This window comes from Ictidomys tridecemlineatus, chromosome 1, assembly GCF_052094955.1.
Source record: "Ictidomys tridecemlineatus isolate mIctTri1 chromosome 1, mIctTri1.hap1, whole genome shotgun sequence".
NCBI classification, from domain to species: domain Eukaryota; kingdom Metazoa; phylum Chordata; class Mammalia; order Rodentia; family Sciuridae; genus Ictidomys; species Ictidomys tridecemlineatus.
Window position 1 is genome coordinate 128,186,788 of NC_135477.1, and position 21,763 is coordinate 128,208,550.

At 40.0% G+C, this 21,763-nt stretch overlaps 1 protein-coding gene across 5 annotated transcripts in view; it reads right to left on the reverse strand.

Annotated features, from left to right (window-relative positions):
* The window catches only part of Htr4 (5-hydroxytryptamine receptor 4), a 179,959-nt gene that overhangs the window by 26,390 nt on the left and 131,806 nt on the right, over positions 1–21,763 (reverse strand). For 3 of the 5 annotated variants that reach the window (XM_078047437.1, XM_078047434.1, XM_078047440.1), the window contains exon 7: positions 11,666–15,155. The exons of the other annotated variants lie outside the window; for them this stretch is intronic. In XM_078047437.1, the coding sequence (XP_077903563.1) occupies positions 15,065–15,155 (91 nt within the window). In that variant the 3' untranslated portion in view covers positions 11,666–15,064. Of the gene's footprint in view, positions 1–11,665; positions 15,156–21,763 lie in introns of those variants that run through there. 5 annotated transcript variants of the gene reach the window in all.

A 21,763-nucleotide genomic window follows, 5' to 3' on the forward strand; every position in this document is an offset into this window, starting at 1 on the left:
CACTGTACATTCATTTAAATAGCGTGTTTCCAGATAAATTACACACCTCTGGGAGAAAGAAGCCATGACTTATTCATCCAGCACAGTGAAGGATTTCACTGACCGTTAGCTGAGGAATGGTGTTTGAGAGTCAAATGTCCAGAATTCTAATCTCAGTTCCATTCCTTAGTACCTATGCCTTAGACCATGCCTTAGACCTCCCATGGCTCAATTTCCACATCCACCCCCCAGAGGTAATAATGGGACTTCCCTCAGGGAGTTATGGTGACTAGTAGGTGAAGCAAGATGTGTTCATTGTGGACATGCTGTGTTGTGCCAAGAGTGCTCATAAAAATCAGCTCATGTTATTTCAGTCAGACTTTAAGTGAATTTCATGCCTGATGAATTGGTGGTTTGAACTCTGCTTGTTTTCTTCTGGTTCTCTCTGGTCTTTAAATAGGCTGTCTTTAGCTTAGCTTTGGTAGCCTTAACTAACAAAGATGCCTAAGGGTACCATCTGAACACTCCTTTATGGAATTTTTCAATTTAATAATTATATGTAATCATTAGAAAATTGGAGAAATTCAGAAACTTCCAATGACTATAAATAATCAGCTAAGGATTTTACCTTCTGAGTGACTGTTTGCTCAACATGCTTTTCTGAAAATCAACTTCTAGGCAATAAGAACCCAGTCACTTACATATCAGGAGCCTTGAGTTTCGGTGCACGATGCTGAAACCCTGCTCTGGACTCCCTACAGCTGGGGATTGGAGTATTCATATGGGGCTCAGGTTACACGTGGGATGATATTACTAGAAACCATTATAAATCACTAATATTTGGCATATGTTATATTTTATATGTTATTGTTTTATTAGAGCTTAATAATAATTTAAAAATTCAGCAAATTTTATAATTTAATTCATTCCCATATTTTCTTTTCAACTTAAGTAACAATATTATTTTTCTTGGATATAACCTTAAAAGCCAAATGACTAAACTTTCCAGAGTAATATATATGAAAGTCTTGAGCAAATTCTGGCAAAAAAGAAAATTTTCTTATGAAACCACAGAAGGGGATGTGATGCTGATAAATGTTTTTTTTTTTTACGTAAAGATGAAATTTAAATATTACTATAATATAAAATTTTTGATTTGGGGAAGCAGTACCATTTTTGTAACACCCCTTACAGTCTACGACAATCTTCCTGAATTTGCAGAGTTTTACTGCAATCTCTGGCTGCTTACATTTTCACTGGCTCGAGTGAGCATGTAAAAGTTCTCAAAAAGAGATTGTCACTTAACATCTGTGTGAAAATTTTGATCTTACAAAAGCCTTTATCATCATTAATTTATTCTCTCCTCAACACAATACCATGAGGTTGATATTTTCAAAGTTTGAACACAAATGAAGTTTCAGCCTCCCCTCTTCCTACCCACACAATCAAAAATACTTCAAATGACCATGCTAGCCTGTGTGAGCTAGCTAATCTTACCTTTCTTTTTTTTCCCCCCTGGAGATTGAACCCAGGGGCCCTTTACCACTGAGCCACATCCCATTTTGTTTTTAAATTGTAGATTGATACAATATTTTTATTTTATTTACTTTTATATGATGCTGATTATTGTGGGATGGCCAGCACCCTTCCAAAGTAGTTCCCTGCTCAGAAGGTTGTGAGCCACCCGAGAAAACGAAATTCTGAAATATTTAGTAAATAAATAAGAGACAGGGCCAGAAATTAGGTTTAAAGGAAGTGGAGCACCTGATAGATCCAGACCACATAGGAGCTGATACTGAATGACTAGAAAATGGCTGCAGTCCTTTATTTAAGGGAGAGTACATCAAAGGCAGGGATGAGATTTCAGCAAGTAGATGCTTGCTTCATGGTGTCTTGCAGTCAACAGGTTGATTGGCATCTTGGTAAGCCACACCCATCTCTGAGAGGCTTTGTGGCTATGTGGCTCTGGCAGAGCACCCTAACTCTAGTGCAGTGCTGAACCTGGCAGAGTTAGGTAGAATATCACATTTTATGGGCATCTCAAACCAGCAGGAGTACCTTGGAGTGCCCATATACCAGACTTTCCTACCCAATGGCTTCCATGTTGATTTGGTTCATGCAGTTCATGGATGACTTCCGGCAGCTGAGGATCGAATCCAGTGCCTCACTAGGTAGGCAAGTACTCCACCACTGAGCTACAACCCCAGCCCTTTCTTGAGGCTTGTTTGGTATAGGCAGAGTCTTAGCCTGTCAGCCTGGCACAGAGCTGAGATAGGAAGAAGCAGGAAGAAGCATCAGAAGCAGCAGCTTGGCTGCCATTTGGCTGGTGATGTGATATGGCCAGGGATTGGTTGGTGCTTAGCCAACTGCCTGGTGGTGGGTGCTGAAAAACTCAAAGCCAAGACTTACATGGCAGACAGAGGGAAGGGACATGCAGAGAGCGAGAGCCCCGAAGTAATAGCTCAGGGTGCTCCAGTTGCTCCACTCCTGGACCTGCTTTGACATTCTAAGGACCCTGACCTTCCCTCTTTACTCCATGCCCTTTACCCTTGAGGATAGCTTTGCTACTTAAAAGTATCTTATCCACAATTGTGAAGCTGATTTTCCATCACCTGAGAAGAAAGGACTATATCTGGCTACCATAGGGACCTGTAGGTGTGTCTCCCTGGGCAAGGAGGTCATCTCATCTTCTTCTTCAGACTGAGAGCTCTATCTCCTGGACAACAGTTGGAGAGTAAGTCCCAGAGCTATTTCTGATGAAAACTTATTGCACCATCACAGGCAGATGTTATTTGCTTACCTGAGCATGCTAAGTCCCTGTCTTCAGAATGTGTCTCATTTAGTCCACTCAATGTGTCAGAAACAATAATAAAGCTTCTTAAGGGTAATTTTTATTATTTTTGCAGCATCTTTACCATAAAACACAAATTTACATACTGCTTAGAAATGGAGCATATTCGAGTCCACTGCCTTAAAGAAAACCAAAAAAAAAAAAAAAAAAAAAAAAAACCAAAAAACAGATGAGCTAAAGCTGGCGTAAGTACTACATGAAATGACAGGGTGACACATAGGTATAATGACACCTTTTATGAGCTAACTTTGAAATGTTACCTACTGTTATAGTCATCAGCTCACTCTGATGCTTAACCACTGTGCTGTTAACACTCTCTACAAATATCACTCTGAGGGCACCCTGCTTAAATGAGCCTTGCCATTGTCTTTGGCCCAAACCAAATAAAAATTAGTTCTGATCTAATCACATCCATTCTGTTGTCAGAAATGTCCTGGCTCTTCAACCAAACACTCCTTAACTCCAGGTGCCTCTGTTTGTCCCCAGTGGCAGGTTGAGATTTGGCACATTCGGATGTCAGCTCTGCCCTGGACAGGGTCCATTGGAAAGCACTGGCTGCCTTTGGTTAATCCCTCATTGCAGCATAAACAGAGAGTTCCTCCTGGGGGTTTGTGTTTGTTTGGTCAGGGCTTTTTCCATTAAGTTTGGTCATCAGCAGTTGGCTAGTTACAAATGCAATCCTGAGACCAAATGGCTGGAATTCAATTACCCCAGCTTCCTGTCTGCCAAGCACAACTAGGGAGGAATGAACGTGGTCATGTTTGCCTCCTCCTCAGGCTCCCATGACTCAAAGCGTATCATTTGGAGAAAACTAACAAACAACAGATCCTCAGATATTTTGGTGGAAACTCAGGGTGGTGGGGGAAGAGAACTCACTGATCTGGGATGCAAAATCTCTGGTGTAGGTCCACATGCTCTCTTTGTGTTGCCACGTCTATCTCTATTTCTCCAAGCTTCACAGTTTTTCATTTATTAGAGAGAGATCATAACACCAACCACTAGGCTGTTGGGAGCTTCTAACAAGATGATGTATATGAAGAGCTTTGAAAACTATGATGAAGATAATGGTGATGGTGATGACAATACTGACAGCTGATAATTATTGAATGCCTGTGATCATACAGGTGTTCCATGTGTACTGTCTCACTACTCAAATAACTTTTGAGGATTTGATGATGATGTAGAGATGATATTAATCAGAACAGCCAACGTTTCTTACATGTTTGCCCATATATTAGTCTCCAGTCTATGCATTAAAGCTTATCAACATTTGCAACCTTACATCATGTGAAATGAGTACCATTATCATTTCCAAATTACAGATGGGGAAAAGTAGATATGGAAGTTAAATAATTTGTCCACAATCAAGCTGCTGAAAGGCCACATGCAGGACTCACATACAGGCATTCTGAATCTAGAACAGGATTTGCCCAACTTTTGCTATGGGGAAATAGATATCGGGCCACAAACACTCCTGAACTCCCTTTTTTTTTTTTCCTGTTGTCTGTTTTGTTGTTGTCATCATTGTTGTTACTTGTTTTTACACTTCTTTACGAATGTAAAAGCCATTTTTAGCTTGGAGTTCACCCCCAATGATGGCTGATGGCTGACTTGGCCCACAGTTCTGCAGTTTGCCAATGGTTGCTCTAGAAATAATTTCAGTTTTACAGACGAAGAAACTAAAGATCAAGAGCTTCAGTAACTTGCCTTAGCTCATTCAGGAAGTGCTGAGATCAAAATTCTAATTCCAGTGTGTGTGCTCTCAGGAATTGTGTCAGTGCACACTACACTGTCTCCAGGTATGCTGTTAACATATAAGATATGATCATGCGGTTAGGGACTACTCACCTCAGACAATTTACAAACAGAATATGCTTTTCCCTCTTGGAATAGACCTTAGGACAAAACAACAGGCTGAAATTCAGCAATCCCAAATCCTAGCATAGTGCTTGACAGGAAGCAGGCATACAATAGATACATCCCTATTGAGTGAAATAATTCTGATTTCTGATTGGACTAAGTCATTCTTCAAGATCTCAATCATTTGCTCAGAACTTCTGGACTTAGTGTTTGAGGATATAAATGAAGATAATGATTCATTCCTTAATCTAGTTTAAAGGGAACCTTTTTTTAAAAAAAAAAGAAAGCAACTTATGAGATAGTTTGTGTAGAAGTATTGGAAAAATATTAATGTGAAAAAATATCATCTTTATAAATAATAATTCAGTTAATGAAAGTGGCACTAAAGACTCTACTTATGACTTTGAAATAGATATATCACTAACCAGAGGAATGACAATAGAAAGAACTTTGTGATTTCATCATAAATTAACATTGTTGTACTCACCAATAAAGTCTCATATTTTTATTTAACCTTGAGATAAGTGAAAACTTGGAAATGTGTTTAAACTTTTTTATGCACATGTGAAGAATTTTAGAGAAATGCCAACTATTTCATAAGCATTCCAAAGGTTTTATGAAGGCCTTAGATATTATTATTGCTATAGCAATCTTGTTTCTATGTAGTTTACACCTGACAAGAAAAGGGGAAAGATGTAAGTTGTTGGGGTATAGTGATTGGCACTAGGTTTTCTATATGTTTCTGTCAGTGTGGAGCTCTGTTTTATCCTCAGGATATCTGCCTGGTGTCCCAGAGTAGCTCAACAGTTCTACTCCTGGCATGGCTTTCTGGGTCTGATATCCATCTAGCTAATTACATCAGATTAGGCTGGATGCGGCAACCCACACTCAGGAAACCCAGTCATAAAGGCAACCAAAGAAAACAGAAGTGGAAAATTTCTTCCATCTTATCTTTAGCTCCAAAATCAGTCCCACAGAGACAGCCATAACAAGCAATGCCTACTGAACAGTAGGAATTTAACAAAAATTTATTTAAATGAAGATAAACATAACAATGAAATTGGTAACAATTATTCCTTACATTCCCACCTGAAACATTAGAAAAACAAGAATAAAATAGTCATATTTTAGATTTGTTGTCCAGTCTCACACCTGTTAGAATATAATGTCTCAATTAACCTCACTGGACCCAACACTTCTTGCTTGGCTTTTGGTTTTTGTGACTGTAGCTCTTCTCTCACTCCCATTAACTTGGAAATCATCAAAGGTCATTGGACAAAACTGATTTATGTATCTCTCCTTTAACAGTACAAAACATTTATCAGGGGAACAAATAAAATTTGGTGAAATAAATGAATACAATTTGGTAATCTAGGGCACTTATTTCACGAGAAGTTCAAGATCAGAAAGATAAGTGGCTTGCCAGCATCCACCCAACTGGTGAGTGCAAAATGCAAGGTGGAATCAGAATCCATATTTTTTTTCCATTAGTCAGGCAACCACAGTAAAACAATCAGCTGAAACAGGAAGATCAGAATAGCAATGAAATGCCAGGAAATTAGTGAATAAACAGACTGCTTTCTATTGAGAGGGCTACTATTAGATGAGGCAGAATTCTAGAATGATTTTGCCCTTTTAGCTTTACAAGCTCAGTGTTTCCAGAGGCTTTGTGTTCAGGAAAGGAGAGGTAGTAATCAGGGTGTCCTTGATAAGACTTCTCATTCCTGGTCCCTTCCGCTGACTCATACCCCCCAAACTGCCCATGCTCTATCTGGCTGTGACAAGGGGTCTCACTAGCTCGGCCGTCTATAAGCTTTCCACTCAAAATTATGAAACCCTGATTGAGCTCCCTTTTATAAAACTTACTGATGACTCACAGTGTACCCTGTGGTAAGTTCCTGAAGATGATTAAGAGAGACTGCTGTAAGGCTCTGGAGAAAGAATGTGGTGTGGAGGATGGGTGTGTGTTCTTGCTAAGAATTCCATTATTAAGCAATGGCACATGGGCCCTGATTGGACACTGTTGACAGGAGATCATATACTGATGACTATCATGCTAATTCAGGGGACCAAGGCTAAATGATATAAGTGACATAAGTGACACTTGTACTAAGAAAGATTCAATTAGAATGAAATTATCCAATCTCAACAGAGTTTCTAAACAATATAGACAATGCTTTCCTTTCATTCAAGGCTCTGGATCAATTTAAATGGCTATTTGTCTAAGAAGCTGCTAGACAGTTATTCATATTACAAAATGTTAAGCTTGGGAAAGGTAATATGTCTTTAAGGTTGATTCTATTGCTTCTGTCTCTCACCTTCTAGACATATGGGAAAATAAGTGTGGATTCTAAGGACAGGCAAAACTAGGTTTGTGTCCTGGCTCTGCTTATTATTATTTGTATAATCTCTGGTCAGAAACTTTGTCTCATTAAACCTCATTTAACTTTTCCATAAATGGGAGTTATGTAAAATTACTAATAAAAAGCATAATGGAAACTATCTATTTTTGACTGGCAACATTCTAATTGCAATTATATATATATATATATATATATATATATATATATATATATATACACACACACACATATAATACACACACATACACATATATGTAATTTTATTTTACAACCTCATGAGTTAGGTACTATTAACTATCTCTGTTTTTATTAATTTTTACGAAGGAACTAAAGCTCAGAGAAATTAATTAAGTTGCCCAAAGAAATACAACTAACAAGTTGGAAAGCTGGAATTCAATCCAGTTGATACTTTTTTTGAAAAATTAAATATTATTAGATATGTAAAGTGTCTATGCAGTACTGACATTTCTGTGATGTTCAATAAAGTCTCATTCTTTTACCTTCCTAGAACATGAGGCATGACTGTTACCTATAAGAAAAAGGCATGTGAATTGGAGAAGATCATGAGACATTTTCTTAGACTCTCTGTAACAAGGCACTGAATGACAGCTAGACTTCATTTTCCATCCAGGGTATCCTTCTGTGTATCCTTCTCAGACTCCATAACTGCATCCCTTAACATCTCCGTCTTCTTTATTGTCTTCTCGGCCTGCACTTTGTCAGATTAGATACCTGGCATAGAAACCATCACCGTCTGCAATTTCTACCACTTCCCTGCTCCTGGTTTCTCAATACCCTCACCATATGACTCGACATGCTGTTTATGCATTTTGAATGTCACAGAATCCAGAGTAACAATAGCAACCGCTACACTTCAGTGAAAGCTTACTGTGTGCCAGAGACTGTGTGCCCTTCTTTATCTGCTTTAAACCACTGTGTTTCTTCTGAAAAAAAAGAAAGAAAGAAAAAGAAAAAAGAAAAAAAGAAATTGAAGTTTAAAGATTTATGAAAATTGGCTGCAGTCACACAACCAGTAACTAGTAAAGCCTGGATGTCAGTCTATGTCTAGCTAATGCTAAAAGTTGCCAAAGTCCAAGTTCTTAACTAGAGAAAATATCTCAATTTATAGATGGCAAAACTGAAGTTAGAATGGGCAAGGTTGTGCCCTGACATAAGGAAATTTAGTAAGGATGCTGGGGGGAGGTAGACATTTCTGACATCTTTTGAAGATTCTCTAGTATATCCTAGCCTGAGTAACCTAGTCATGGATGGCCACATTCATGACCTAATTCACCTTTTGTTCACTCTATGTCATTTAACAAATGCCATCGGTGGTAAAATGGTGGCCAGTGTCCTCTAGGATTATATAATGTCAAATAACCCACACAATTTCAGTCTGATTCATCACTGCATTCTAAAAATACAAACCTCTAAGCTTAAGTTCGTTTTCAATAGACAGACATGGACCAGAAAAGAAACTTGCAATAAAGCAGGGAAGTAATGGTATTTTCAAACTCTAATCCTTTTTCTACTTGCAAGAACTATGATAAACATCTTGATTTTATTAAAAATTTGTCACAGAAAGATTTTCCTCTTATCAGAAGACTGCAGCTTTTGCAGTGGGTGGAGTATTAAATAGCAGGCCACAGTGAAGTTTGGGGCTGAGAGAATAAAGTGGGATGATGCAGGGAAGATGTTGTTAACAATTTAAAGCTTTGAATTCTTATAGACAAATAAATTCAGTGAATTTACCAGGTAGCTTCAGTGTATAAAATTCTAGTGTTGGGCACTAAGGAGGAAAAAATAAATAAAGGTATGCAATAAGAAGTGGCCGTTCCTCAAGGATCTCAAAATTTGGTAGGGGAGCTCAGAAAAGGCATCATGAAGAAGAGGCACTGAAAAGCATACCAAAATGTCAGAGAAGAATAAAGCATTTGGGGATTAGAATAGGTCAAAACCTCCCTGCTGTCCTGGAGCCTAGAAAAGCCTTCAAGGATAAGTGGCATTTGAGATGCACCATGTAAGAGATGCCAAGGGACATGTGCCCAGTGGAAAGAACAGCTGGACCTGCAGCCTGAATGTAAAAATAAAGGCCAGAGAAAGCATGTGGAACACGGAGCAGACTGCTTGCTTTGCAGAGATGAGGAGAAATAAGTGGAGGCAAAACTGTCATCACCACACTTAGAAAAATGGAGAGCTTAGAATCTGGTAGGTGATGAGGAGTCCATGAGGAGTTTTGATGGGGTCATGGAACACTCTAAAAAGTTTTATTTTAGAGCCTAAAGCCCAAGTCAAGATGAAAGATCATGTCAATCATGAAAGGATGATGTCAGTAAGAATGGAGATAAGGACCCGCTAGAGAAAACCTGATTATATAACCAAGCTGAATTTCCCTTGTTTCTGATAAGATCAATAGTTTTAATAGGAAACCACTTTCTGGCTGGCTGAGAGTTTGTTTTTTTTTCCCCTTCCAATCAGATACTATTTGGAATTAGTTGACTGAAAACCAATGAAGAACCTATTTATAAATGAAGAACTTCTTTATAAATTTATCTGTATTTGTTGACAGACAGCCAACACTCCATGGAGAGGAAAAGGGAGGCAAGGGGGAAGTGCACAAGGAGAGAGTCCATACATTTTAACGATAGTTCATGCTGAGAGAACAGGTGGACCATGACGTTTCAGTAAGTGATGGAGGGGTTGAAGGCTTGACCTGGCAGGATCTGCTTTCCATTTCCATTTCCATTTCCAGCTCCAGGGAGTGTCTGCAAATACCAGGTTAACATCTCTGTTCAGCTTGGTTTCTTTATCCATGTGATAGGAAAAGGATACTTACCTTATAGGGCTAAACCATGTAATGTGTAACCATTTCCTACCTGGACAAGCTGGACACACATAAATAACTGGTGAACTAGGATCAGGCTTTGTTTACTTCTCTCATCCTAACCCTTGCCATTTTCCTGCTTTCACTGAGCACCAAACACCCCTCAAGCTCATTCCTGCCCCCAGAGCATTTGCATTTGCTGTCTCTTTGCCCAGTATGATATTCCTCCAGATCAAATATATAACAGATGCCGTCTTGTCCCCAGTCAGTGGGCTTACTTCTTCCTTCAATTCTTCCCTGATTATTCCACGTGAAAGTACACCATTATTCCCTTGCTGATCCCTACTTTTTATTTATGTTCTTTTTTTTTAAAGAGAGAGAAAATTTTTTAATATTAATTTTTAGTTTTCGCTGGACACAACATCTTCATTTGTATGTGGTGCTGAGGATCAAACCCAGCGCCGTTCGCATGCCAGGCGAGCGCGCTACCGCTTGAGCCACATTTATTTATGTTCTTTAAAGCATATGTCAGTATCTAAACTTGCTTTATTCAGATGTACATGTTTCCTTGTTTATTTTCTAGCTTTCAGAGGAGACTTTGTCAGACTTCTGGCAATAGACCCTGGCATATTGTGTTAAAAAAAAAAAAAAACCTGTTGAATGAAAACCATAGCACAAATAGAAATGTCAATGCTAGTTTCTCTCCCTTGGATGTCTCTTCCAAAGTGAAGAGAGACAATGTGAAAGAAAAGTGAGAAAGACAGTCTCTCAAGGTAGGTTGGTCTGGAGACAGCTTGTGCAGGACATTTCTAGGATCTTGTAATCTGCTTGGATGCAGCAGGTGCTTTTTGCACATGGTGAAGGCTCCAGTTTCATTCTAGGGAGGAAGGTTCAGGAGGTAGGGTGATCTATATATAGAGAAAAAGGTTTCTTAACTAAGTGAGAAGAATGATTCTGAAGTAAAGGTTGTCATCTGGAAAAAACAGTTCACAGCAATGTTATGAACACTGTTTCAGAAAAACTAAGAATGGGAGGGGGGAGGGGACATGTGCTCTCACAGACCTTTAGAGGAAATTTCCTGGTCCAGCTGTTCCAGGCTTTAGGATCCCAAGAAGGCTCCTTCCAGGGCATGGTTTGAACCAGCAGAGATGAAGATCCAGACCTAACTCTTCCCCATCCTGCTTGAACTGCTTATGCAATGGGATTTAAGAAAGGATTCTGACTTGTAAACTTAATTGTTGCTTATTTCCTGCATTTTAAGTGGAAGAAGACAGAGGCCCTCAAAAGCTCTCTGCTCCCTACTTTTGGTGGGATCTCTCTATTGCCCCACAGTCAGAAGAGAAGGGATCTGGATTTCATTGACACATAATCTGGTCATATGGCGCCTGGGCAGTTCATAACATGAAATTAAAGGGGGAAAAACCCACTTTCAGTTCAGAGGTAAATGTTTAATAAACCTCTCATGCCAAGACCTCTAGGTATACAACGTTTCACTGCAGTGAAGGGCTTCTTGTGATTTGTGTCCTGAGTGACTGGGTGAAATTGCTATCTTCTGCTCATGGGGTGACCTTGTCAGAGAGGTCAGATTTAGTGCTTGCAGACTTGAAGAAAGTGACACAGAGTTAGCTGCGCAGGTAGGATCATATCAAATGGAGGCCCCGAGCTCTGGCTTTGTTTTGAAGGGAATTGATGTTGGAGACAAAATACTTCTGCTTCAAATGAAGCTTCTGGGCAATGCACTGAGCTCCTAGGACAACAGAGAAGCTCCAGAGTTCTGAGACATGGGAATCGACTTTGGAATTTTATTGCATTTTCAAAATTCAGTTATTAGCTTTAGGACTTATACTTTCCTTTAATATATAAGTTATAGAAACATGTACAGAATGCATTCAAATAAATACATGTCATTTATCAACTTAATCAATAAATAGAATTTATCTATTAAAAAAAACTGTGTAGGTTCCTGTTTTTCCAAGAACACATTCATGGGAACTGCATCAAAAAATAGGCAATCATAAAGCCAAGGGAGCTTTCCATGGGAATGAAGTTAGAATTGATCCCGGTATCTTCAAAGCCTTTGCTACAAATAATCACAGACAGAAGTAGCAATCTCATAAAACCAAAGATACAACCATTATCAAAGTTTGTAATCCTTTGAAATTGTAAAATGAAGTTCCATGATCTGTATCATGGCCCACATGTATTTTGTATAGTGATTATACAAGGGGACTCAGTGCATTATAAACTGTACAAAGTTGTCCCATTTGTTACTCTGCTTTATTAAAAATGTAAACAAAATTAAGGTGTTTGCTAAAATAGCATTAAACCATAATTAACACTCATTTACACAGACAGGAACAATGTCAAAAGTTATCTGATTCAGTGTCTTAGTAGACATTTATGCAACCTTCTTTTCAGCTGGCCATTTATAGTGTAGTCCATGTTTGCTTTTTCTTTTTTAATAAAATTCATATATATATATGTATATATATATTCAATTTACAAAGTGAAATGATTTCAATGGCCCAGGTAGTTTTTCCTTCAAATACATATATTTTTTCATGACAAGCAGGCATGTGATTTAAGTTGATATGACTTTGAAATGACATGAAAAATCAGGCTCATTCTTACCCAAATTAGCCTATAATCTTCCATTTTCTCCATCTACCCCTTTACTTTGGAGAACCACAAAATCCCTTTAAATGAATGTGTTTGTGGTTTAAGAATTTGTTTCTTGGGAAACCTGGAGTGACCAAATGAGGAGGGGCAGACTTGGAAGAATTGGTACTTAAAAAGCATCCTCCTACCCCCCATATCATTTTTGACATAAAAAGTTCATTCTCTAAACTAAATAAACTCAGCCCTTGAGCGCTCAGGCACAATCACGGTAACTCAAAACATCCAGAACACAGTGGGATGCCATTTTATGATTCATAGAATGCATTCACAAAGATTTTTTTTTTTGAATCTCCACATCAACTTTATGAAATAGGCAGAAGACATTCCCCCTGAAGCCAGAGGTGTTCAGCAATTAGTTTGATTCACTCAGTTATTCGTTGATTCAGTGCACCTGCCACTTCTATGCTACAGCCCTCCTCAGCAGCGTGCTCACGGAGACAGCAGGTACGTAGGGTGCATGGGCAGCCATGGCAGATTGTTTGAGTCTCTTCATTGGGTCCAGAGCTGCGATCTCAAAAACTTGATGCTCCCTTCTTTGTATTACAGAAAAACTATCCTCAAAATGGTGGTTGCTTCTGAGTGATGGGGGATTGCTGAGCCTGGTGATGACCCCAGAGCAGGGACTTGGAAAATCAAAGGGGACTGGTCCCACAACAGTGTCAGGGTGCAAGTTAGAACTTAAGTAATCTGTCTTCACATTTGAGAAGAATAGATCCCCTGCTACGCTGATGACCCAGAGTCCCAGGCTCCACAAGGAGTGGCTCGGCAGGGAGCACAGTTTCCCAGCAGCAGTCGGGGTCTGTCAATGAGGGTGCATGCTCCAAGGCGGCTTCCCTTCCTAAGGCGTGGCTTTCTCCCCAACAAAACTCAGCCTTCACAAGACACAGAATCTTCTCTTCTTCATTCCAAGTCTCTTTCCTGTCAAGTTCCATTCTAGAACTTGAGTAAACATCAACGGAAATGATAAATGATGCTTCATGAGCAGCAAGAGAGAAGACAGTATGAAAGAGTATGATAAATAATCCTGAGATGCTATCAGACCATGGGCATAATGAATGTTCAAGCTCTACAGCAGCTCTTGGAAGTGGCCCTCCCTCCTTGGGACCTTTGCTCTAGGCCAGTGGCAAGAGCCACGGACTCATCAATGCGTGAACGACAACCAGGTTGATTGGACAAGGTCAGGGGTTGAGGAGGCCCAAATGGATAGTAGTTCCTTTGGAACAAAGCCAACAGGCAGGCAGGCCATGGCTTTTCGAGGTAGCAGATGGCTGTAACAGTTTCCTGTTATCCTAGAAATGGAAAGAAATCTTACTACCCTAGTCCAAGCTTCGGGATGCAGCTGTGGAAAGTGAGGTTCAGAGATGGAAGGACATTGTTTAAGATCTCACAGCCTATCAGGAGCAGAGCCAGAGCTGGCATCAGATCCGCTGGCTTCAAGTCAAACATTGTTTTTTTTGTGTGTGTGTGTTCCCAGCATTGCTGAGCTCTGTGCTCCCCCACCTGAGGAACTATGAGGGTGACCAGGTCACATAGTGAGAACTTCCCAAAGTTTCCTCCTGTGGGAGGAATAAGCCCAGTTCAAGGGTTTTCAGTTGGTACTGTGGCCTTCACCACAAGCTCACAGAAAGATCTCAAAGTCTCTTAGTAAACATGTACAATGTTGACACCCTGCCCTAGCCTCGCTAAGAGATGTCCGGTTCTAACCCAACAAAAGGATGAGCATCTCAGAGCAAATGGGCCCATGGCCCCCGCACTAGGATAAACCGTCTGTCTTCAGCTCACTCCAGGCTTGCTGCAGAGACCATGTTCCACGGACAGTCTCTACTCCTGTGTCTTCTGTGGTAAATAAATGGAGCATGTCCTGAAGAGACAGACTGACAGTGGACAAAGGAAAGAGCAAGTAGAAGTCTGTGACCAAGACAGGGGCTGGCCAAGAGGATGCTTGTTTGGACCCAGACACAGGGAGGAAAGAGTGTGAACATCTGGGACAGAACAGGACGAAGAAGGAACAGTAGGTAGTTTGGACATGACTCTGACGGATGTGACCAAGCCAGAAATGTGAGCACTTGGAACACAACTATGTCCAAGACAGGCACAGGGAAGATGTGTTTTCTGTGAGCAGATACAGCAAAGAAGGCATATTTGGAAACATCTATGATTGAGATAGGACACAGTGAGCAAGAGTGCTTGGAACAAGACTGAGACACAGTCACAGCGAGAGGAACATGTCAGGAATACTAGAGACTGTCAAGCAAGAGTGGAGACTCCAGGAAGATGGAATGTTGGAGAATGAAAAGTGCACCAAGGCCTTTCTGTCCCCTGACTCCCTCAAATCACCAACTGCTGGAATCTCGGAGGAAAAGCCTGGCGTGCGAGGGGCGCCTGCACCAGCCGAGGAGGAAGGCCTCTGGTGACGTGAATGCCAGGTGCAGTCAGGCACACGCAGCAGCTTAGGACCTGGCCCTCTCTTGGAGCCACAGCTGTCTTCTTGGTCACTGTCCCCCGGGTCTAAGTGTCACTGGGCTGAGCAGCCACCAGAGGAGAAGTTGCTGGGGGGTGGCACTGACTCTCCCACTGGCCACCACACTCCACTGCATCCCTGGAGAGGAGAAGATTAGAGAACCTCAGTGTTGGATTGGATGTCAAGGAACAGGTTGTGAAAGAGCCCACCCAATGCAGGAAGCTTTTGTGCCATGCTCAGCTTCCACCTAGGACTCTCCAGTGGCAGAGCAGCCTGCAGTTAGTTTTGAACGACCTTAGCTGCTACCAATAGTCTACTGAGGTTTCAAGATCTGCCTTGGCTACCCAGTGAAACTACCATGCCCATCAGACTCACTCAAAATTCGCCCTCTGCCGATTATATCCTCCAATTTTTCTCTTCTCCAGCCTACATATACATTTCCAATTTATTTAATAATCCATTATATATTACAGGTTTCCAGATTATATCCCATAATGAATGCCGTCTTCTGATCACAGTTCATATTATGATGATTTTTCTTAACATACAATAACAGAAGAAACACAAATTTTCACAGTGAGCCTGGCATATCATGTACATTTCATTATGAGTTTGGTTCACTTAAATGAATGCATCAATTTCAGTTCATTTATAACAAGGGTGATATACAATTGGCTGATCCTGAGTTTTGCTGCCAACTTTTATTCTTTTGGACACAACAGTTGTCAATTCCTTTTCTATGGTTCTTTCCTCTGTCATTATAGTGGGCTTTATTTATTTATTTGAGCCAAAATCAAGGATATCACATTTTTCTCAGTTAAGCTTCATTTTACAGGCTTGGTCAATTGAGAGTGTTCTAAATTATAGAATTTTCAACTTTTAAGATGACTATTATTTTGCACCTACTAAATCTAGACTTCAAGGATTCTGCCAAGCACATAGGAAGATCAAACAGTCTATTGTGCTACCTAGGTCTTAGAGTGTACTGTCATCTGCCTTTTAGGTTTTCAGTTAAGGTGAAATATTGAGCAGGACAGGGATAAAATGGAGAATCATGGTACACCACCACCAGACTTTCTTCCCACCCCTGAACATAATCCCTGACAAGCCTGAAAATGGACCAACCTATGGCAGATGTTGCCCAGTGCCTTGTTGAAATATTTTGCTAAACATCAAGTCTGTCCTAATTGATGAGAAACTTATTTGGAATGAACTTTTTAAATGAAATAACACTGATTCTTCTTCTTGAATCATTTGTGCAATAGATTTCTTAGAATTTTAGTAAAAACTTATTTGAGTCTAGTTTCTGGAATCTAGTTTTCATCTTTCTTGAGAAGGCTGGGGCAATATTTACTGGTCTCTGGGCTTCCACTATTTCCCCAGTCCTAGCACAGTACCATTCAGAGGTGTTATCTACCAGCCTTTAAGATCCTGAGTTACATGATATGTCTTGGCTCAGAGATAGTTAAATGCTTTCCCCCAATTCTGGACAGCAACTTTCTTCCTATAAGGCTCTTATTTACAGTTGGAAGTCTATTCTTATTGCAGCAGAATATGCAATATTTCTTCCCTAAGTAATGAGATCTAACTATTTCTGGGTTTGCTACTTGCTCTGAACATAGCTTTTGATTCATTCTTGAATCAAAATAGTCCACATATTCCATGTGCCATTTGAAAGTGGAAGTTATCTGGATGACTCAAGATGTGCCCTCATGTCTTTATGTGTCCCTTATATTTTTATCTATTTCATTTGTTGAACATGATTATTAATAGTAAAAAATGAATGGAAGAGAGGAAGGAAGGAAAAGAAGGAAGAGAGGATTGCTCATCTCTTTTCCAAATTCTATTTGTAGCATATTTGTTGTTGTTATCACAATTAGCAATAATAAAGAAAGCCACCCCTTAGAGCAGCACCCTTGGTCAGGCAAGAAACCAGGTGCATTATATGCATTGATTCATGTATTTTGTGCCCATTTACCAGATTGAGTTTTCAGAGAGTTTAAATAATTTGTTCAAATGTGGACAGTTAATAAATGACAAGGTCAGAACTTACATTTGGGTCTATTTTGACTAGACTTTAAGGATTTTGCAAGCACATGGGAAGATCATAATTTCTAGGGAGCAGTAATTATAGGTAGCATAATTTCTAGGTACCTAGAAATTATGGTGCGTTATTGTGCTTTTAGTTGTTCTGCTATATTGTTATTATCTTGAGAACTATCCCATTAAATCCAGTGTTCAGTTCTGCTGTCTCTCAAATTTCCTTGTCCCCCTACAAGCAAACTACAGGGTAAGACGAATATGTAGGGGGTGATGTTATATCTGTCCCACTTGTGGGAAGCCTGTAGTGTGACATGCCTTCCCCTTTCATTGCAACACAGTATGCCTGAGAGGTTAAGATGGGACTCTTCCCCATAACCTCTCTTGCACGACAGAGAGCCACTGCCAATGGGGCTCATGTTTTTTTCTGTGACATACAACTGAAGACACCACGTGGAAAAGGAAAATCAAAACAAAACCCCTGCAAAGATGGGAAGAAATTAGGGGGCACATGCTCAAACAGAGGTGCAGGGTGAGTAAACATGGTGAAGAAGATCCTTGAGAAGAAAGGATGGAAGACTAGGCACGAAGACAGAGACCGAAGAAAGGCACAGCTGGGGGCGTGGAACGGGTGTGTGGAGCCTGGAAAGAGGGCAACAGGGTCTTGGAGAAGTATCCCCAAAGCTTATATTGGCTCTCTTGAAAAATTCTTCTAGGGAGTCAAATAAAGATTGAAAAGAATCTCTGTTAGGGTTTAAATATGAGATGTTTCCGAAAAAGCTCATGTGTGCAGAAAATACAAGAAGGTTTAGAAGTGAAATGATTGGGTTAAAAAAGCCTTAACCTAATCAGTGTGCTAATCGCCTGACAAGGATTACCTGGGTGGTAACCGTAGGCAGGTAGGGTGTGGCTGGAGGATGGGGGGGGGGCTTGCCTGGTCCCTGGTGAGGAACTCTCTTTGCTTCCTGGTGCCAGGTCCTGAGCCACTTTTCTCCACCACACTCTGCAGCCATGATGTTCTGCCAAATCTTGGGCCCACAGCAATGAAGCCAGCTGTCCTCAGACTGAGACCTCTGAAACTTGGAGCTCCAGATAAATGTTTCCTCCTCTAAAATTGTTCTTGTCAAGTCTGTTTGGTCACAGCAAGGAAAAACCTGTATAAAACATTCTACAATTGCTATTTAATGGCTGGTGCCACTCCTGTGTATTCAGAATACAGTGATATAGCCAAATAGAGGCACCGTGGAAAGGACAGCAGCCCAGCCTCTAACTCCATGGAAGACTCACAGCATCTCCCTGTCAGTGGGGCCAACAGGGACTTGGGAAGAGACAAAAAGTGACTTAATGTCCTGGTTGACCCATAACAGTCAATGTTCACCTTATGATACTGATGTAATTATTAACAATTAACAGTTTAGTGTCATCTACCTCTTAGAGCTTCATACAAGTTTAAAAAATTCAGGATGTGTTGTACCACAGCAGTAGAGACTGCCTTCCAGTGCAGCAGATCACACTCCATGCTCAGGGCTTTAACACCCAGGGGGCACCTTTCACTCTCAGCTCAAGGTCCCTCAACTAAACCTGCACATGAAGGGGCAGAGTACAGCACAATAAGCAGTAAAGCAATACATCAGAAGACAGGGACAAGGCTTCTAAAGCCTTTTAGCCTCCACCTGAGTGACTCTGATGACACAGTCCCTTTCCTGTGCCTCACTTTCCCCATTTGTTAAGTGAGGGGGAGAAGAATCTCCAAGATCCTTTTCAGCTCTGACATTCTGATTCTGTGAGTAGCAGGGATGGTGGGTGACAGACACAGGCCTTCTGATTGGGTGGCAGCTGTGTGTGGGACTGTTCTCCAAAGCTGTAGATAATTGCTTCAAATTTGGCTTTTAATATTCTATTGTTAGTATCTGATACTTTATATTCCATGTGGAGGGAAGAGGGTTTGCTGGAAACCCAGAGAGGGTAATTTTTTTTTTTTGCATTTGTATTAAAGAAGATGAAAGACCTCAATTTTTGAATCTGTAAAATTACATTGCAATGCTGTTAAACATATCTGAGTAGAATAGGACATGGTAGGGCTGAGATGCCACAACTTAAAATGCAGTGAGATCACAACTGTCTCTCCTCAAACATATGCTTGATCAAAAACATTGGCAGAGCTACTCAAAGTCCCTGATGCAAAACATCATTTAAAAAAGACTACTTCTCCAATATTCTAACAGATGAGCTTTTTAAATGCAGTTTCTTGTTTTATTAGTTTTGATGAAATCCTTTGCAATTTATAACACCTTTTCATACATTTTTCTACATTAAATCTTTAACACAAGTCTGTAAGGGAGGAACATACAGAGTATTATTTCCATTTCGGATAAGGAGCAAAGTGCAATGTAGAGGCATGGACTAACTTATAGCTAATGGTGGATCTTGTGCTGTAAATTGGGACTTTTGCTCAATTCTGTCCCCCAAATTGGGGTTCTCTATCCATTGGGAAAAACAGTAATCATTTGTGAGGTGGGAAGAGTTTTGTAATGAGGTTTAATTAATTGTCAATTAAATAGGCACAATTACCTTGTTGCATAAGAAGAAGGAGAAAGAGGAGGAAGAGGAGAAAGAGGAGGAGGAGGAGGAGGAAGGGGAGAGGAGGAGGAGGGGGAGAAGGATCCTTAGCTGAGTCATTTTTTTTTCCAAAGATCCAAAAACTAACTACATAAGGATCGTATCAGTTACTTTCAATAAATACAGATTCCCAGGTTCACACCAGCCCTGGGAAGATAGGGAGAGAAGTCTGCATTTTAGAAAATTTCTCTCAACTGACTCTGATACATACTTAGGAGTAGGAATTTCCTAAGCATGTGGATAGACAGTCATTCTACTCATACCTGAGGGAGAGCTGAGGTGGGGGGAGGGGGGCAGAAGAGAGAAAGAACAGATTAATCCAAAGGGCCAGAGATAGAAGTACAAGTGATTCAGTGGTTCTTCAGAACAGACTGGAATGGAAGAACAAACTATAAAGTGTTGAGGGCCACAGACAAGTCAAGATGGCGCCTGGCACTTTACCAGGAGGAGTGGTTTGAGAAGTAACGCCAGCGAGCCATTAAGATGATGGAGATTCCTTAATGACTGACTGCTGTATCTAGATGATGTTAATTAAGTTAAGCTGTGTGTAATTATTAAGATGATGAGGATTTCTTAATGACTAATTGACTAATTGATGTACCTAGATGGTGTTAATTGAAACAAAGAGTTAGGTATAAATACCTCTGCTGTCCTACAATAAAGGGGCTCCTGCTGTTTCAACCTTCACAAGTTGCTTGTCACCCCCCCCCCCCCGTTATTTTGCCCAGCCAGACTGCAGCAATAAAGCATCCATGTCAGCAAAGTGGACAAGGGGTTATCTATTGGTTTTTATGACACTGAAGATGAAAAGGTAAGAAGGCACTTGTAACAAATCATAATAATGAGAAAGCAAAATATATAACGAGACATATGCAAAACAATATTTTCTAGGTGCTTTTTGTGTGATGATAAATACAATACTTAGGTACCATGAGCTGATTAAAAGCTGAGTTGTACAAAAATAGTGAGTACACTGATTATTTAACAAACTTCTTGGAAGTCTGCATATTCAAAAGGCAATGCCTCAGGTCAATTTTTGCATTTAACTTAGATTTACCATTAATCAGAACAGAATATTGCTGCTGGAAGACAATGTTTTCCAACATGGTTGTGCTCCATGGGCGTGCCTGAGACTGGGACAGTATTAAACAGCTTGAGTTACCACAAGGGAATTCAAATTATTTCTTGCACTCCTCTGCCTACTTTAAAGAGAAAAACTCCTGGTCCCACTCTACCTTTAACAAGTCTCAAATTCCTAACAAGTGGAAAGTAGCTCTCAGGCTCAGAGTCCTTGGCAAGCAAAAGGATCATGTTAAGTTTTGATAACTATCTTTTGTTTTCATTGCATATATTTTTAATATCATCTTGTGTATGTTTTTGTATTTAAGGTTATGATGCAGTTTCCTTTTTAAATACACTTATTTAGATTCAAAATGCATTTAAAGAAAAATAACAAATAAATATTAGCATGGGTAGAAGGTCAGTATGTTTTAAAAAATCGTGAAAGTAGTATGAAAACAAAAAGCCCCTATCAGACAGATGAGAAAACCAAATTGCAAAGGGCAATTCATTCCAGAAAACAACACATCTTTAGGGCAGACACCAGGGCTTATTAGGTCACTGTTCTTTCTACTATTTTGCGTGACTTGCAGAAGGGATTCCACATAGCTTAGTTTGCACAGTTTGGGATACCAATCCTTGAGGCCTCTGGAGAAAACTATATTTCTAGGTTCTCTTTTAATCACTAGCCTCAGATATGTCTTTGTCCCAACATGCCAAAGTGCAAGACCAAGGGTGACCTATTCTAATCTCAATATATCTTGTCCCTATTTCCCAATGTGCATATATAACTGAATAGTCAAGGCAATCTCCTCGTGAGTTTTTTCACCATTGTCTATCACAGTTCCTAACTAACAAATAAAGAGATTAGAACTTTGTCTTTGTGTGGGTCAAACTGTGTGTGTCTCTTTTTTTTCCTGAATCATTTCAACATGAGAGATTCTAAAAATATTCAGAAGAAAATGTCTTTAAGCCGTAGATTTACAGTAAAAACAGCAAACATTTATTGAGTGATGCAGACTACTGTA